Genomic DNA, 18478 nt, shown 5'->3' on the forward strand with positions numbered 1-18478 from the left:
ATATTATTTCCATGCATCAATTAGAAAAAAGAAGGAAAAAATTTTCATCAAAAAAATTGGGAAATACTTTCATGTTTTTTCAGCAAAATTGATACTGATATTTTCATGCTATAGAATGTTAATAGACATTTTATTTCTTTGGTGGCCTATGGTGAAATTTGACGAAGAATATTTTTGTCTCTGACATCATTTCTCTAAAATTATGTTTTGTGGGACAATTTTGAATAAACTCAGATGAAGTCCGATTTTAACCCTAAAACGTGTTTTTCATTTTTAGAGATTCCTGGCGATTAGACAAGAGTTACAGATTTGGTGTATTCTGAGACCTATAGTAAAATTTTATGGCAAACAATTTTGTAGAATATTCGGATTTGATACGATCATATTTTTAATGAGTTTTTGAAAGATTTTCGAAAAAAGGACAAAAAAGACCACTTTGATGAACCGCATGAGGGTTAAAATTTTTAACAAAAATATTTCCCAAACCCTCCTAAGTAAAGTTCTCAAAGACACTATATACCTGAAATGCAAGGATTCCAAGATATCTAAACTCGAATATTTCGAAAAATTTAAAAATGGGCGGAACTTGCCCCGCCTATTTTGGTTACTTTCCGACGTAAACTTTAAAAACGCCGATACACGTGTCTCATATTTTTAGCTCTACTTTCATAATCTACTCGATTTTCCTTGTCATTTTTTTGTGGTCGCACAGTGTAATACAGCCATACTTAACCATATCCTCTCAGTTGTGAGGTTATAAACGAAATTCAAAGCATTTTGTTACAAAATTCTCGCAGTATTTTGTTACAAATGATTTTTATAAAACGTTTCTATCTGACATGCCTTCTAAAGAAATCTTACCCCTTCGTTCCCAAGAAAAATCCAACGGGAAATGACATTTTCGATTCTAACCCCACTTTACAAAAAAAAAATAAATAAATGATAGAATTACATTCTATACTATTTTATGCCGAAAGACACCACTTCTTGGTCATTTTCAAAGTAAATTCAATACTTGTTGAATTGACCCAGCAGCAGTAGTATTTTGTTACAAAATTCCTTGATTTCCACAAAATGTTTTTAACTGATAAGCTTTGCGAAGAAATCTACCACTTCGTTGTCCAAAAAATGCAACAGAAAAACCTGACTTTACAAAAAAAAAAAAATGAATTACGTTTTTACTCTTCTATGCCAAAATGCATCACCCTAATTCCTGAAATGGGCTTAAATGTCGTTTAGGGCCACCTCTCGGACCGGGCTGAAATTTTTACCGTAGGTTGTCCTTGGCATCCTGAATACAACGATATATAATTTTCCGGGGGAAGTCCATACTTCCCGAGATATGGATCTTCACATTTCGGAAATTTCGTATTTCACACCTTTAGGTTGTTTAGTGGCACCTCTCGGATCGGGCTGAAATTTTTACAGTAGACAGCCCTTGACATCCTGAATTCAACGATATATAATTTTCCGGGGGGAAGTCCATACTTCCCGAGCTATGGATCTTCACATTTCGGAAATTTCGTACTTTCACAGCTTTATGTTGTTTAGGGCCACCTCTCGGATCTGGCTGAAATTTCTACAGTAGATAGCCCTTGGCATCCTGAATACAACGATGTATAATTTTCCGGGGGAAGTCCATACTTCCCGAGATATGGGTCTTGACATTTTACAATTCTAACGTGGGCAATATGGGCATCGCTTTAAAGCTTATGGAGAGTACTTTTATGCACGCGTTTTGATCGCGTAGCCCACTTTTGACCCTGTCCATAGGTGAAAGTTTTAAATCCCCGGCCGAAGGCCGGCTACTTAAGAACTCTTTCAATTTAAAAGAGAGTTTTGATCGTGTAGCCCAATAATAATAATAATAATAATAATAAATTATTATTAGAAAATGTAATTACCATTATTAATTATTGGCGGCATAGGAAAGTACTCTTCGTGAGCTTTAAAACGAGTCCCATATTGCATAGGTTTTAAAAATAATGGTGATAAAAGTAAAAAAGTCACGACCCATATCTCGGGAGGTACGACTTCCCCACAGAAAGCTATATATCGTTGTGTTCAGTGTGCCAAGGGCTATCTACCGTAAACATTTCAGCCCGATCCCAGAGCTGCCCATAAACAACATAAAGGTGTTACGAAATTTCCGAAATGTCAAGACCCATATCTCGGGAAGTATGGACTTCCCCCCGGAAAATTATATATCGTTGTGTTCAGGGTCCCAAGGGCTACCTATGGTAATAATTTCGGACCGATCCGAGAGGTGCCCCTAAACAACCTAAAGGTGTGAAAGTACGAAATTTCCGAAATGTCAAGACCCATATCTCGGGAAGCATGGACTTCCCCCCCCGGAAAATTATATATCGTTGGAATCAGGGTCCCAAGGGCTACCTATGGTAAAAATTTCGGACCGATCCGAGAGGTGCCCCTAAACGACACTTGTTCCCTGAAATGATCCTTAAGTGAGGTTATAAACGAAATTAACAGTGTTTGGTCAACAAAATTTCAGGTGTGGAACTGCCGAGATAGAGTTGTATACGTTCAGCGTATACATCCCGCCGAGAAATAGCTGTATCTCAGATTACGTGCCTAACAATAGCCCGCTTTTGGAAGGTCATAATTGTCTGGTCCTGGGGGACTTTAATGCGCATCATGAAATGTGGCATTCGGCCCTCGGAAACGACCAGAGAGGTACAGCGCTGGCTGAGCAGATTGACAGCTCTACGTTTTGCACGGTCAATGAGGACGCCCCTACCAGAATTAGAGGAGAGTGTCACAGCTCGCCAGACATAACCATCGTGTCACCTGGTCTGACACATGAAGTTACCTGGCAACCCGCCATTTCCCTTGGATCAGACCATCTCCCCATAATTGTCTCCATTAGCAGACCACCCGATTTCATTACCTCTGAACGCCGCACATTCGTCAATCATAAGAAAGCTGATTGGCCGGGTTTCAGAGAGTTCACCAATAACCGCTTCAGAGAACTGCCCGTCCAATCCTTCTGATGTTCCGGTAGCGGAAAGGACGTTGCGAGACATCATCACTGCTGGTCGAATACCCGAAGTAAGGCCAAACTTTCCAGCAGAGGCGACGCGGGATTAGCAAATGAGCGTGAAGAGCTTCGCCGAACCACCAACCCCAATGACCCCAGAGTCAGGGAGCTGACACTGGAAGTTAACAGGCTGGTCGGCGAGCATAAGCGAAACAAGTGGTTAAATCATCTGAAGAGTTACAACATTGCAGCCGGTATAGGTGAATTGTGGGCAACGTCACTCTCGAACCCTGGAAGAAGGGAAGATAGGACCTCAGTCACGTTTGGCGACGTTACGTTGACTGACCCGAAGTGGTGTGCAAGTTATTTCAATCGACAGTTTGTCGAGCACCTCGAGAGTGACAGGGAGAAGAGAAGAGTATTACGTTGCATCAGATCTCTTGCTGCCGAGGAGGAACCACCACAGTTTACAATGGATGATGTTGCCAATGCCATCAGGAACGCTAAATCATCCAAAGCGTTGGGCCCTGATGGAATCTCTCATGGTAATGCTGAAGCAACTGAATGAGCCGGGAGTGAAGTATCTCACTAAAGTTCTCAACTTGTCGCTATCCACCCTCATTGTTCCCGAAGTCTGGAAAATGGGCAGGGTGGTCCCACTACGGAAGCCCGGCAAGGATGCCAGCAAAAGTGAATCGTACAGGCCGATTTCGCTTTTCTCTCGCCCGTAGCAAAGATCCTTGAGGCCTTAGACTTCCCCAGTATCAGAAATAGCTATCAAGTTGCCGATCATCAGCATGGATTCCGTAAGCAGCACAGCACGACAACTGCGCTGCTCGCCATTACCACACATATTTGTCAAGGACTCAACCAGAGACGGCCGTGCGATAGAACATTGATGTTGGCGCTTGACTTATCAAATGGCTTTGATACAGTCAGGCACTCCACGCTGTTTGAGGACATTGAGCAGACAACCCTCCGGCCAAGCTTGAAACGTTGAATAGTCAACTATATGTGTGGACGCAAGTCGTACGTGGAATTCAGGAACAAGAAATCCAAGCCCCGTAGAGTGAAACAGGAAGTTCCCCAAGGTGGGGTGATATCTCCGGAACTGTTTAACGTCTACTTCTCCTGTATTCCGCCCACTCCAGACGGCATCGAGATCGTAACGTATGCGGATGATTGCACGATCCTGGCGTCGGGTACCCCTATCCTGATGACATCTGTGAGAGACTGAACAACTATTATGCAGATCTCCGCCACAAAATCAAAAGCCACTCTATTCACCACATGGACAGCGCAGTTTGGAAGAGAATTGAATGTCGTGGTCGACGGTAACAGAATTCCGACCACAAACTGTCCCAAATTTTTAGGGTTCACATTCGACACTACTTTCAGGTCGTGCGAGCATGCCACAGCTATCGGCGACAAACTGAAAAGTAGGAACAAGGTCCTCAAGTCCCTAGTCGGCAGCACTTGGGGTGCAGATAAAGAAACCTTGTTGACCACGTATAAAGCGATAGGTCGGTCTGTGATAGGTCGGTTATGTGATACGAATTGGAAAAGGCTTCAAACATGCCAGAATGCCGCCCTGAGAACAGCAACAGGGTGCCTCCTCAAATTTACAGTGGACCATCTACATGAGGAGGCAAAGATTCTTCCAGTACGACAACATAATGAGATGCTATCGTTGCAGTACTTGCTCGGGTGTTACCGTGAGAGGCATCCCAATCACCATCTGCTGGTCACCGATACACCCAGGCATATCAAGAAGGATATTCATGCTCTAGAGACGACGGTCCAACAATATAGGAGAGAACCTCTAGATCAACAGGCATATCAAGCAGTATTGAATAGCATTCACACGGACGCAGTTGCCAAGGCCTTAAGCAATTATAGTGTGAATAAAGTACTCGGAGTACATCCCCCATCTATCGCAGCTGAAGAGCGTCAGCTGCCACGACAAACCAGAGTAGTTTTGGCTCAATTAAGCTCGGGATATTGCAGTCGCCTAAATTCCTATTGGGCGGGAATCGATCGCACCGTGCAAGACATCTGCCCAGTATGCGGCATGGGCCCGCACGATACTAAGCACCTATTTAACTGCCCCGCCAAGCCTACTCATCTGACTCCAGTGGATCTGTCGTTACATCCCATCGAAGTAGCCAACTTCCTGGAACTGGATATAGACCCAGAGCCAGATTGAACAGGAGAACGAACATACAAACATAATAATAAAACACTGTTACAACAACAACAACAACTAGGTTAAATGTCCCAGCAGACCACAATGTGGAGCTATATGTATACATAACCTTTAAAAAGTTGAGGTTATAGACGCAAATCGTTGTAAAATTCTTACAAAATGCAGCTACTTTTATAAAATTTCATTAAGGGATGACCCTAATAAACAAATCTTCTCATTTACTCTTCGAAAAAAGGAACAGAAAACAATTTATTTGTTTATAACCTCACTTTTCTGCAAAAGACAAAGCATATTGTTTAACCCATCCACAACTATGTGTCTGCTATGCCTTGGGACACTTTGACTAGGTCAATTTGAAATTTAATCCAATAGTTTTAAAATGTCCCAACAGCTCAAAATGTGGGGATTTTATATAATCTTAAAAGAAGGTGAGGATATAAACCCAATACCCCCAAACTTTCCTATACAATTTCGTGATTCGTATAAAATGTGATTGTGTGATGATCCTAATAAAATTTTTCAATTTCCTTTCCAAAAATTGCAGCAGAAAAAACTTTTTCGTTTATAACCTCACTTTACAAGAGAAATTGAAATCAATTTTTTCGCATCTATGCCTTGAGACATGACTACTAGGTCTATTTAAAAGTAAAACCAATGCATGATACAAAATGATCCAGTCGATTCCCCAATGTGGGTGTGTATAAATAAGCTTAAGAGAAAGTGAGGTTATAAACGAATAAACTTTTTTTATACCCTCAGCATTTATGCTAACGAGGGTATATACACTTTCATACGGGCAAAATGTGCCTCATCGAAATAATGGTTTTAGACCCCAAGTATGTTTGGACGAAATGTGTTTCAGACAATTTGGAGTCGATTGAGCAATGTCCGTCCGTCTGTCTGTCTGGCTGGCTGAAGCGCACGATAACTCTCGAACGGATGAACCGATTCGGTTCAAATTTTGGCTTTCGTAATATTTTGCCCAAACTTAGTTTAAGTTCGAAAATGAGCTATATCGGTCCACTCCTTCCGGTACCTCCCCCACAAAAGTTCGAAAAATTTGTGCGCACGATAATTCTTGAAGGGAGTAACCGATTTGGTCCATACTTTACCTATCGTGGAGTGTGTACCAGACTTAGATCAGGTTTTAATATGGACTCAATCGGTCCACTCCGTCGGGTACCTCCCACACAAAAATTTGGAAAAGTTCAGTTTAGGACCATCTCTCGAATCACTTCGATTTTTGCTTTCGCAACTTGTATTCACTGCCCTCCATACGACGGTATAAGTTTTATCAGGGGCAAGTCCATACTTCCTGAGAAAATAGCCTGAAAGTTGCAAAAAACCCCTATGACACCGTGTGAGGTGTTTGGAGCGCAAGATAACTCTCGAACGGATTTGCCGATTCGGTCCAAAATTTGGCCTTAGTAATATTTTGTCCAAACATAGTTTAAGTTTGAAGGTAAGCGATATTGGTCCACTCCTTCAGGTACCTCCCCCACAAAAGTTCAAAAATGTTCGGAAAAATTGTTCGTACGGTAACTATTGAAGGGAGTGGCCGAATTGGTCTATACTTTACACATCCTAATATATCTACCAGATATAGATCAGGTTCAAATATGGACTATGCTTGTCCACTCCATCCGGTACCTCCCACACAAAATTTCGGATAAGTTCACTTTAATACCTGATATCGGATCACTTTTACCTTTGTTGAAGCAACTTGTATTCGCTGCCTCAATTACGATGGTAAAAGTATTTTTTGGGGGCAAGTCCATACTTCTTGCGCAAACAGCCCGAAGAGTGTTAAAGCCCGCTATGGCACCATATGTTGTGGCTGGAGATCCACTTCCATAACGGTCAATGTCGATCCATTCCTTTTAGTACCTCCTCCGCAAAACTTTTGATCTTTAATCCTAATCAACACTTTTGTCGGTTCAAACGCCCAAAATTTTTAAAACGCCCTATTTTGGGAAAAAAATTGTTTCAATATACACAGGCTGAGGGTATATCTCTGTCGGCAAAGCCGATTTCTATAGGATTTCTTTGTCTGAAAACCCTAATAAACAAATCCTTCCATGCCTTCTTCGAAAAAATGCAATAGAAAAAAACTTTTTCGTTTATAACCTCACTTTTTAAAAAAAGTTGAACCCACCGTTTTCACGCTCAGCTGTTATGTATCTTCTTCACACAACCGCTAGGCCAATTTATAAAGCAATACAAATAAAATGGCCCAGTAGATCTATAAGTGGAATTGTATAAATACAGAACATTAAAAGAAACTAATGCTACAAACAAAATTCCCAACAACTTTTTTTTTACAAAATTCTCTAATATCTACAAAAAGTTATAAACCCTAAAGGCCTGGGTACATAAGCGGCCTCGCCTGATTACCTTGCTTGCTTCTGATAAAAGAATAAAAAAGAAAAGGGCAACACAGTCCGAAATTTGCTCGGCCTTCCTTATTCTTTTATTTTAATTATGTCAGAAATGAAGTAGGAAAGCAAGGCAATCAGGCGAGGCAGCTTATGTACCCAGGCCTTAAGTCATATAACTCTAATAAAGAAATCTTATAATTTCCTCTCCAAAAAAATCCACCAAAAAAACTTTTTCGTTTATAACCTCACCTTTCACTCTCAACTATTGTGTCTTCTTCACTGGCTTGAGACACCACTAATGCAAGGTTATTTTTACAATACATACAAAATTACCCCGCAAATACCAAAGTAGGACTTTATTATAATACAAAACCTAAAAAGGAAGTGAGGTTATAAACGAAATTCCCAATATTTTTTTTACAAATTTCTGTAAGTTCCATAAGATTTCATAATATGATAACCTAATAAACATATCCTATCTCCCTATTATCGTATCCAAAAAAAGTGATCTGAAAAACGTTTTTCGTTTAAAACCTCACTTTTCAAAAGAAGTTGAAAGTCGGTTTTTAAAAGTGTCTTGTTTTTCTTTGGCCTGAAGCTCCACACCACAACTACTACTAGGTCAATTTAAAAGTAAATCCAATTGTTCTATGTTGTTGCTGTTGTTTTTTCTTTCAGTTACGTTTGTAGCACCATCACAACTCGTTTCGAAACCATCTCTAGAATTTGTGGTGTTACTACTATCCTCTCTTGAGTTGTATTTTTCATTTTTGTCACTTTTTGATTTGTATATCTCTCAATATACATATATAATAGAATCATTCATATATAATAAAGGGTCTTGAAAGTTTTTCAATGTTTTTCTAAAACCAAAAACCATTTTCTTTAAACTCTTCTTTCAGATTTTGAAGACCCACAAAATATAAATGTTGATTGGAATGATAAGGTAAACAATTTGTCTTCTATATTTATGAACAAATATCATTGTTAATGAGAATTATTTGATATCTTTTAGAGCTAGGACAGGTTACTTTGTGAGATTTAGAACAATTTAAAAGGGGACTGCAACTATTTCAATCTCTTTCAAGCATGACTCAAAAAAAAAAAAAAATTCATTTCAAATGGAATCAATTAATTTTCCAAATTGTGATACTGCAGCCTACTTCGCTAATCAAGTAACTTTATGAATCTCAAAACTTGGTAGCCTTAGCCTGAGGAGAACGTCTCTCAATTAATAATTTATATTTTAGTCAGGATTTATTGAATTAAGAATGGCAAAAAGTTGTCTCCTTATGTCCCCTATATCATTCCCTTACAATATGCATGAAGAGAAGAGGTTCTAGGAACTTCCACAGGCTGTAAGGAAATTAGGGTGGTTGGGCGGACTGAAAAACCATAAAATTCCGAGAAGACGAACGAAAAAATATGAAATGTGTTCTCTATTTCAAAGCTCCTTAGCTAAGTAACATTCGCCCGAGAAGACGATGGTTTTTCAGGCAGTCAACCCATCATCCTTCTATGCAGATATCCTTGACCAGAACGACAAGGAGAAAAAGCCCAGTACTTAAAAGGTAGCTACATCTTTGGGAAAAGCAAACTCCAAAAAAGACGTATGTCAGACTGGCCGCAATAATGCCCGCTGACGACATTCGGGCGGCAATCATTGACAATGCTGACCCCGGTGGGAAAATCAGGAACAAGGTCTATAGAAGTACCCTTTCTTTCTGAAATGATCTATAGAAGTACCCTTTCTTTATGAAAAGCTCAATAGAAGCACCCTTTCTTTATGAAAAGCTCAATAGAAGCACCCTTTCTTTATGAAAAGCTCAATAGAAGCACCCTTTCTTTTAGAAGGGGTCTATCGAAGCACCCTTTCTTTTAGAAAGGGTATATAGATGTACCCTTTCTTTCAGAAAAGTTATATAGAAGCACCCTTTCTGAAAGAAAGAAGCACCCTTTCTTTCATAAGGGGTCTTAAGAAGCACCCTTTCTTTCATAAGGGGTCTTAAGAAGCACTCTTTCTTTCATAAGGGGTCTTAAGAAGCACACTTTCTTTCATAAGGGGTCTTAAGAAGCATCCTTTCTTTCATAAGGGGTCTTAAGAAGCACCCTTTCTTTCATAAGGGGTCATAAGAAGCACCCTTTCTTTCATAAGGGGTCTTAAGAAGCACCCTTTCTTTAATAAGGGGTCTTAAGAAGCACCCTTTCTTTCATAAGGGGTCTTAAGAAGCACCCTTTCATTCAGAAAGGGTCTTAAGGAGCACCCTTTCATTCAGAAAGGGTCTTAAGGAGCACCTTTTCTTTCAGAAAGGGTCTTAAGAAGCACCCTTTCTTTGGAAGCACCCTTTCTTTTAGAAGGAGTCTTAAGGAGCACCCTTTCTTTCAGAAAGGGTCTTAAGGAGCACCCTTTCTTTCAGAAAGGGTCTTAAGGAGCACCCTTTCTTTCAGAAAGGGTCTTAAGGAGCACCCTTTCTTTCAGAAAGGGTCTTAAGGAGCACCCTTTCTTTCAGAAAGGGTCTTAAGGAGCACCCTTTCTTTCAGAAAGGGTCTTAAGGAGCACCCTTTCTTTCAGAAAGGGTCTTAAGGAGCACCCTTTCTTTCAGAAAGGGTCTTAAGGAGCACCCTTTCTTTCAGAAAGGGTCTTAAGAAGCACCATTTCTTTCAGAAAGGGTCTTAAGGAGCACCCTTTCTTTCAGAAAGGGTAATAAGAAGCACCCTTTCTTTCAAAAATGGTCTATAAAAGCACCCTTTCTTTAAAAAATGATCTATAAAAGCACCCTTTCTTTAAAAAATGGTCTATAGAAGCACCCTTTCTTTCAGCAATGGTCTATAGAAGCACCCTTCGTTTCAGAAGGGGTCTATAGAAGCACCCTTCCTTTCAGAAGGGGTCTATAGAAGCACCCTTTCTTTCAGAAATGGTCTATAGAAGCACCCTTTCTTTCAGAAATGGTCTTAAGAAGCACCCTTTCTTTCAGAAATGGTCCTAAGAAGCACCCTTTCTTTCAGAAATGGTCTTAAGAAGCACCCTTTCTTTCAGAAATGGTCTAGGGAAGTACCCTTTCTTTCAGAAATGGTCTATAGAAGCACCCTTTCTTTCAGCAATGGTCTATAGAAGCACCGTTTCTTTCAGAAATGGTCTATAGAAGCACCCTTTCGTTCAGAAGGGGTCTTAAGAAGCACCCTTTCTTTCAGAAATGGTCTATAGAAGCACCCTTTCTTTCAGAAATGGTCTATAGAAGCACCCTTTCTTTCAGAAATGGTCTATAGAAGCACCCTTTCTTTCAGCAATGGTCTATAGAAGCACCCTTTCTTTCAGAAATGGTCTATAGAAGCACCCTTTCTTTCAGAAATGGTCTATAGAAGCACCCTTTCTTTCAGAAATGGTCTATAGAAGCACCCTTTCTTTCAGAAGGGGTCTATAGAAGCACCCTTTCTTTCAGAAATGGTCTATAGAAACACCCTTTCTTTCAGAAATGGTCTATAGAAGCACCCTTTCTTTCAGAAATGGTCTATAGAAGCACCCTTCCTTTCAGAAATGGCCTATAGAAGCACCCCTTCTTTCAGAAATGGTCTATTGAAGCACCCTTTCTTTCAGAAATGGTCTATAGAACCACCCTTTCTTTCAGAAATGGTCTATAGAACCACCCTTTCTTTCAGAAATGGTCTATAGAACCACCCTTTCTTTCAGAAATGGTCTATAGAACCACCCTTTCTTTCAGAAATGGTCTATAGAAGCACCCTTCCTTTCAGAAATGGTCTATAGAAGCACCCTTTCTTTCAGAAATGGTCTATAGAACCACCCTTTCTTTCAGAAATGGTCTATAGAACCACCCTTTCTTTCAGAAATGGTCTATAGAACCACCCTTTCTTTCAGAAATGGTCTATAGAAGCACCCTTTCTTTCAAAAATGGTCTATAGAAGCACCCTTTCTTTCAGAAATGGTCTATAGAAGCACCCTTTCTTTGAGAAATGGTCTATAGAAGCACCCTTTCTTTCAGAAAAGGTATATAGAAGCACCCTTTCTTTCAGAAATGGTCTATAGATGCACCCTTTCTTTCAGAAATGGTCTATAGACGCACCCTTTCTTTCAGAAATGATCTATAGAAGCACCCTTTCTTTCAGAAATGGTCTATAGAAGCACCCTTTCTTTCAGAAAGTGTCTATAGAAGCACCCTTTCTTTCAGAAATGGTCTTAAGAAGCACCCTTTTTCTCAGAAATGGTCTTAAGAAGCACCCTTTCTTTCAGAAATGGTCTATAGAAGCACCCTTCCTTTCAGAAATGGTCTATAAAAGCACCATTTCTTTCTGAAAAGGTCTATAGAAGCACCCTTTCTTTAAGAAGGGGTCTATAGAAGCACCCTTTCTTTCAGAAATGGTCTATAGAAGCACCCTTTCTTTCATGAGGGGTCTTAAGAAGCACCCTTTCTTTCATAAGGGGTCTTAAGAAGCATCCTTTCTTTCATAAGGGGTCTTAAGAAGCACCCTTTCTTTCATAAGGGGTCTTAAGAAGCATCCTCCCTTTTAGTAGAGGTCTATAGAGGCACCCTTTCTTTCATAAGGGGTCTTAAGAAGCACCCTTTCTTTCATAAGGGGTCTTAAGAAGCACCCTTTTATTCATAAGGGGTCTTAAGAAGCACCCTTTCTTTCATAAGGGGTCTTAAGCACCCTTTCTTTCATAAGGGGTCTTAAGCACCCTTTCTTTCATAAGGGGTCTTAAGAAGCACCTTTTCTTTCAGAAATGGTCTATGGAAGCAACCTTTCTTTCAGAAATGGATTATGGAAGCACCCTTTCTTTCAGAAATGGTCTATAGAAGCACCCTTTCTTTCAAAAATGGTCTATAGAAGCACCCTTTCTTTTAGGAGGGGTCTATAGAGCACCCTATGTTTTAGAAGGGGTCTATAGAAGCGCCCTTTCTTTTAGAAGTGGTCTATAGAAGCACCCTTTCTATTAGTAGGGGGGGTATATAGAGACACCAATATCTTTTAGAAGGGGTCCATAGAAGCACCCTTTCTTTCATAAAGGGTCTATAAAAGCACCCCTGAAATGGTGTCGAGTGCATTTCCAGCTACGTAGGTAGAATACGTGTTATATATACTCTCCCGTCACTCTTTCCTTGTTTAGGTTAAATTAACAAATTGAGGTTAGGATTTCAAATTGTCCATTGCACTCCCCGAAGTTGTCAGGCATGAACTTCAAGCTACGTAGGTGAATTCCAAATTGTTCATTGGGCCCACCGAAATTGTGCCGGCACGCATTTTTAGCTACTTTGGTGGTTATATACTCCCCGTCACATTTCACTTGTTTAGGTTAGGTTAGAAATAAAAATGTATTTGTTAGAATTAAATTTTGTTTGTAGTAATTTTGTATAAACCTATAATTTATGTATTTTCTCTCTTGTTTTTGTTTTACAGCAAACCAACTCAGCCAGTAGCCAGTGGCAGGAACAATTCGCCCAGTGGTCCCTGCATACGCAAAAGAACTAATTCCATAATTGAATTTAGTAAACAGAAAATTAAATTTACTAACATTTGCAAACAAAAGAAAGAAGTGAACTAGAAAAGGAAACACAACTAATTTGAGATAAAACAGAAAAAAGAAATTTAGTTCAAATATACGATCTACATAAATATTTATTAAAACAAAAAAAAAAAAAAACAAGAACTTTTTATCCTAATTTTTATCATACAACAACAACAAGAAATAAGGGAAATATTTCATATTTTTTGTAATACTAAAATTGCATATAACAATTATTATAATTATAATAAATAATAAAATAATATTATTGAATGATTCAATGGCCGCCCATTATTATGATGGTGGTCACATAAAGGAAATGTATTTGAAAAAAATAGAATGCTTAGATTTGTTAAACTAATGGATATTAAAGTAATAATTTAAACAACAACAAAAATTAAGACTAAAAATTTATTTAAAAAATATATAACAACTCATTTGCAAAATGTTTGATATATACTTTATTATAAAAAAATAAAATAAACGTAAAACCCAGCATATACATAAATATATTTAAAATAAACTTTGTTAATCCTCTTAGCCATTAAAGACTAAAAAAACAAATAGCAATTTATATAAAAAAATAAACTGTTAACAAAAGAAAAACCACTTAGAAAAACAAGCAAAGCAAAGGTGTTGTAATGCTAAAATCTTGTCAACTCAATACACTTTTCACATAAAGAAAATAAACAAAATAAAATAGTTTATTAAAAACAAAAAAAAAATCGTTGCAATATCATAATCAACCAATTTGGTCCTAATTTTTCGGGGACCAAGCATAGTAACACATATTCGGTTCTTTTTTCAAAACATGCATACAAAACACAAACACACTGGACTAATACATTTCCTTACAAAAACAAAAACACTCAAGTTCAACTGCTTTAAATATAAAAACATAATAAAAAAAATTATATTTAAAAAAATTCAAAATATTTATTTATGTTTAAAATACCTAGTAACTTTGTATATACAATACATATATTATTTAAATAAAATCAAAAAAACATATGCATACACTACACCATATATATAACAACATTATATTACAAACAACCAATCCGCAATTAATATTAATCAAAAAAGAACAAAACAAAAATGCAAAGAAATCAAGGAATCATTACAAAAACAAAATACCAGTCAACTTTAATCAATCAAGACCAGTTAATAAAATTAAAAAAATTCTTAAATAACAAACATCCATACAGACACACATCCATTTGTATTTGTATGCTGCTATACGTACTTAATCCTTTTAATAAAAACAAATAGAATTTAAAAACAAAAAATAAATAAACTAAAACAAACAAAAAAACATTGTCGTATGTTGTATGCTCAGTTTTTTTGAAAATAAAGAAAAAAAACCATAAGAAAAAAAAACAGTCACATATTATATTCAGAGAGCTTACACCACTCGTCAAAAACATACCAAGCCCACATACCACAAAACAAACAGAAAAATAATAATACTTAAATTAAAAATAATAAAAAAGAGAAAATAAAGGAAAAAAATCTTATAACACAGACTCATTTTAAAAGAAAATTGTGTTTTCCTTTTTGGTTTCTGAATTATATCTAACGGGTGCTTTTGTAAGTGTAAAATTAAAAAAAAATATTTTCATTTATAACCTAAAAAAATCTTATTTTATGAAAATTGTACTTTTCAGGCATATGGGTAATATATAAAGGATTCTTCTCTTCGGTGACCCCGGATGGAATTTTGTGGAGAGCATTTGCATCATTGAGAGCATCTCTCTATATTAATGGTAAGTGAGAGATTTTAATAGTTTTCAAAACATCCTTTTAAGAATAAAATTTTTACAAAAATTTTTTTGTCTACGCCGAAATTAAAATCAATATTTTTTAATATTTATATTATTTATACAGGGTTATTTTGTTCGGCGACCCATAGTGAAATTTGGTAGAGAATAATTTGTTCATTGATAGCCTTCCCCTAACATGAAGTTTTCTGGGAGATTTTAACGTATTTCAAAAACACCTCAAATATAGATTTAAATTTAACATGATATAATTGTTATAAACATTTTCATGATAAATTGTTTATTAAATGATTTCATGTGTTCGCAGACCCATAGTGAAATTTGATTAAGAATAATTTGTTCATTGATTGCCTTCCCCTAACATGAAGTTTTCTGGGAGATCTTAACGTATTTCAAAAACACCTCAAATATAGATTTAAATTTAACATGATCTAATTGTTATAAACATTTTCATGATAAATAGTTTATTAAATGTTATCATGTGTTCGCAGACGCACAGTAAAATTTGATAGAGAATAATTTGTTCTTTGACAACAATCCATTAAATTGAAGATTTGTAGGAGATATCAAGGTAATTCGGAAAAGGTTTCAAGCCACTAATAAAACAAAACAAACAAAAAGCAATAATATTTAAAATAAAAATAATAAAAAAGAAAATAAAGGAAAAAAATCTTATAACACAGACTTATTTTAAAAGAAAATTGTGTTTTTCTTTTTGGCTTATGGATTATATCTAACGGGTGCTTTTGTACTTTTGTAAGTGTAAAATTAAAAAAAAATATTTTCATTTATAACCTAAAAAAATCTTATTTTATGAAAATTGTACTTTTCAGGCATATGGTTAATATATAAAGAATCCTTCTCTTCGGTGACCCCTGATGGAATTTTGTGGACAGCATTTGCATCATTGAGAGCATTTCTCTATATTAAAGGTAAGTGAGAGATTTTAATGGTTTTCAAAACATCCTTTTAAGAATAAAATTTTTACAAATAATTTTTTGTCTACGCTTAAATTAAAATCAATATTTTTTTAATATTTATATTATTTATACAGGGTTCTTTTGTTTGGCAACCCATAGTGAAATTTGGTAGAGAATAATTTGTTCATTGATAGCCTTCCCCTAACATGAAGTTTTCTGGGAGATTTTAACGTTTTTCAAAAACGCCTCAAATATAGATTTAAATTCAACATGAACTAATTGTTATAAACATTTTCATGATAAATAGTTTATTAAATGATTTCATGTGTTCGCAGACCCATAGTGAAATTTGATTGAGAATAATTTGTTCTTTGACAACATTCCTTCAAATTGAAGATTTGTAGGAGATATCAAGGTAATTCGGAAAAGGTTTCAAGCCACTAATAAAGCAAAAAATTTATAACACAGACCCATTTTTTGGAAATTATTTTCTTTCTGGTATATATTATATTCAGCAGTTTCTTTTGTTCGAAGACCTAGAGTGAAATTTGATGGAGAAGAATTCCTTCATTGGCAGCATTCCTCTAAATTGAGGTTTTCTTGGAAATTTCAAAGAAATTCGAAAAAAGTCCCAAATATGAACTAATTGTTATAAACTTTTCTAATTGTTATAAACTTTTTAATGATAAGTCATTTATTTATAGCTTTTTTCTTCGGCGACCTGTAGTAGAATTTGATGCAGAACATTTTCTCCATTGACAGCATCGCTCCAAGTCAACTCTTGTGGGAGATTTTAATGCAAATTAGAAATGTCTTATACAAACATTTAATATTAATATGCTAAAATTGTTATGAACATTTTAATGATAATTCGAATATTTACAGATTTCTTTTGTTCGGTGATCCAAAGGGAAATGTGTGGAGAACATTTTCTTCATTGACAGCATTCCTCTAAATTAAGGTTGTCTAGAAGATATGAGGGTCATTGAAAAAACGTCTCAAAGATACACTAAACATTTTATAGAATGTATATTCATCATTGTTATTAAAGATTTTAATGATAATTTTCTTATCTACAGATTTCGTTTGGTCAGTGACCCATAGTTAAATTTAATGGAGAATATTTTCTTCCTTGATAGCATGCGTCTAAAATATTGGCGTGTTGAAGAGATATAAACACTTAAATCGTTAAAAATGAAAATCCCAAAAACCATTTTTTGTTTTTATTCCTAACTTGATCGCGATATTTTATGGATATATATTATATCTAAAGATTTCTTTTGTTTGGTGACCCCTAGTCAAATTTGGTGGAGAATATTTTCTTAGTTGAGAGCATATCTTTAAATTATTGGGATATTGGAGGTATTAACACTTTTCAAAAATAATTGAATAATTAAAATCCTATAAATCCTTTGGAAAGGGTCTTAAGAAGCAGCCTTTCATTTGGAAAGGGCCTTAAGAAGCAGCCTTTCCTTTGGAAAGAGCCTTAAGAAGCAGCCTTTCCTTTGGAAAGGGTCTTAAGAAGCAGCCTTTCCTTTGGAAAGGGTCTTAAGAAGCAGCCTTTCCTTTGGAAAAGGTCGTAGGAAGTGCTCTTTCCTTGAAAAGAATCTTAAGAAGCACCCTTTCCTTTGGAAAGGGTCGTAGGAAGTGCTCTTTCCTTGAAAAGAATCTTAAGAAGCACCCTTTTCTTTGGAAAGGGTCTTAATAAGCACCCTTTCCTTTGGAAAGGGTCTTAAGAAGCACCCATTCCTTTGGAAAGGGTCTTAAGAAGCACCCATTCCTTTGGAAAGGGTCTTAAGAAGCACCCATTCCTTTGGAAAGGGTCTTAAGAAGCAGCCTTTCCTTTGGAAAGGGTCTTAAGAAGCACCCATTGCTTTGGAAAGGGTCTTCAGAAGCACCCTTTCCTTTGGAAAAGGTCTTAAGAAACACCCTTTCCTTTGGAAAAGGTCTTAAGAAGCACCCTTTCCTTTGGAAAGGGTCGTAGGAAGTGCTCTTTCCTTGAAAAGAATCTTAAGAAGCACCCTTTTCTTTGGAAAGGGTCTTAAGAAGCACCCTGTCCTTTGGAAAGGGTCTTAATAAGCACCATTTCCTTTGGAAAGATTCTTAAGAAGCACCCTTTCCTTTGGAAAGGTTCTTAAGAAGCACCCTTTCCTTTGGAAAGGTTCTTAAGAAGCACCATTTCCTTTGGAAAGGTTCTTAAGAAGCACCATTTCCTTTGGAAAGGTTCTTAAGAAGCACCATTTCCTTTGGAAAGGTTCTTAAGAAGCACCCTTTCCTTTGGAAAGATTCTTAAGAAGCACCCTTTCCTTTGGAAAGGTTCTTAAGAAGCACCCTTTCCTTTGGAAAGGTTCTTAAGAAGCACCCTTTTCTTTGGAAAGGTTCTTAAGAAGCACCCTTTCCTTTGGAAAGATTCTTAAGAAGCACCCTTTCCTTTGGAAAGATTCTTAAGAAGCACCCTTTCCTTTGGAAAGGTTCTTAAGAAGCACCCTTTCCTTTGGAAAGGTTCTTAAGAAGCACCCTTTTCTTTGGAAAGGTTCTTAAGAAGCACCCTTTCCTTTGGAAAGGTTCTTAAGAAGCACCCTTTCCTTTGGAAAGGTTCTTAAGAAGCACCCTTTCCTTTGGAAAGGTTGTTAAGAAGCACCCTTTCGTTTGGAAAGGTTGTTAAGAAGAACCCTTT

General features: G+C 36.8%; 1 protein-coding gene across 10 annotated transcripts in view; it reads left to right on the forward strand.

The window, feature by feature from the left end:
* Dyb (Dystrobrevin) overlaps positions 1 to 13182 on the forward strand; it is a 70199-nt gene extending 57017 nt beyond the window's left edge. For all 10 annotated transcript variants that reach the window (XM_073988677.1, XM_073988675.1, XM_073988680.1 and 7 more), the window contains 2 exons: positions 8485 to 8528; positions 12995 to 13182. Coding sequence is in view for 4 of the 10 variants with exons in the window: in XM_073988675.1 (XP_073844776.1) it covers positions 8485 to 8528; positions 12995 to 13066 (116 nt within the window). In the remaining 6 variants the exon portion in view is untranslated. The remainder of the gene's footprint in view (positions 1 to 8484; positions 8529 to 12994) is intronic.
* Positions 13183 to 18478: the final 5296 nt, after the last annotated feature.

The sequence above is a fragment of the Musca autumnalis genome, unplaced genomic scaffold (assembly GCF_047663935.1).
Source record: "Musca autumnalis isolate F117 unplaced genomic scaffold, ASM4766393v1 scaffold_5, whole genome shotgun sequence".
Lineage (NCBI taxonomy): Eukaryota > Metazoa > Arthropoda > Insecta > Diptera > Muscidae > Musca > Musca autumnalis.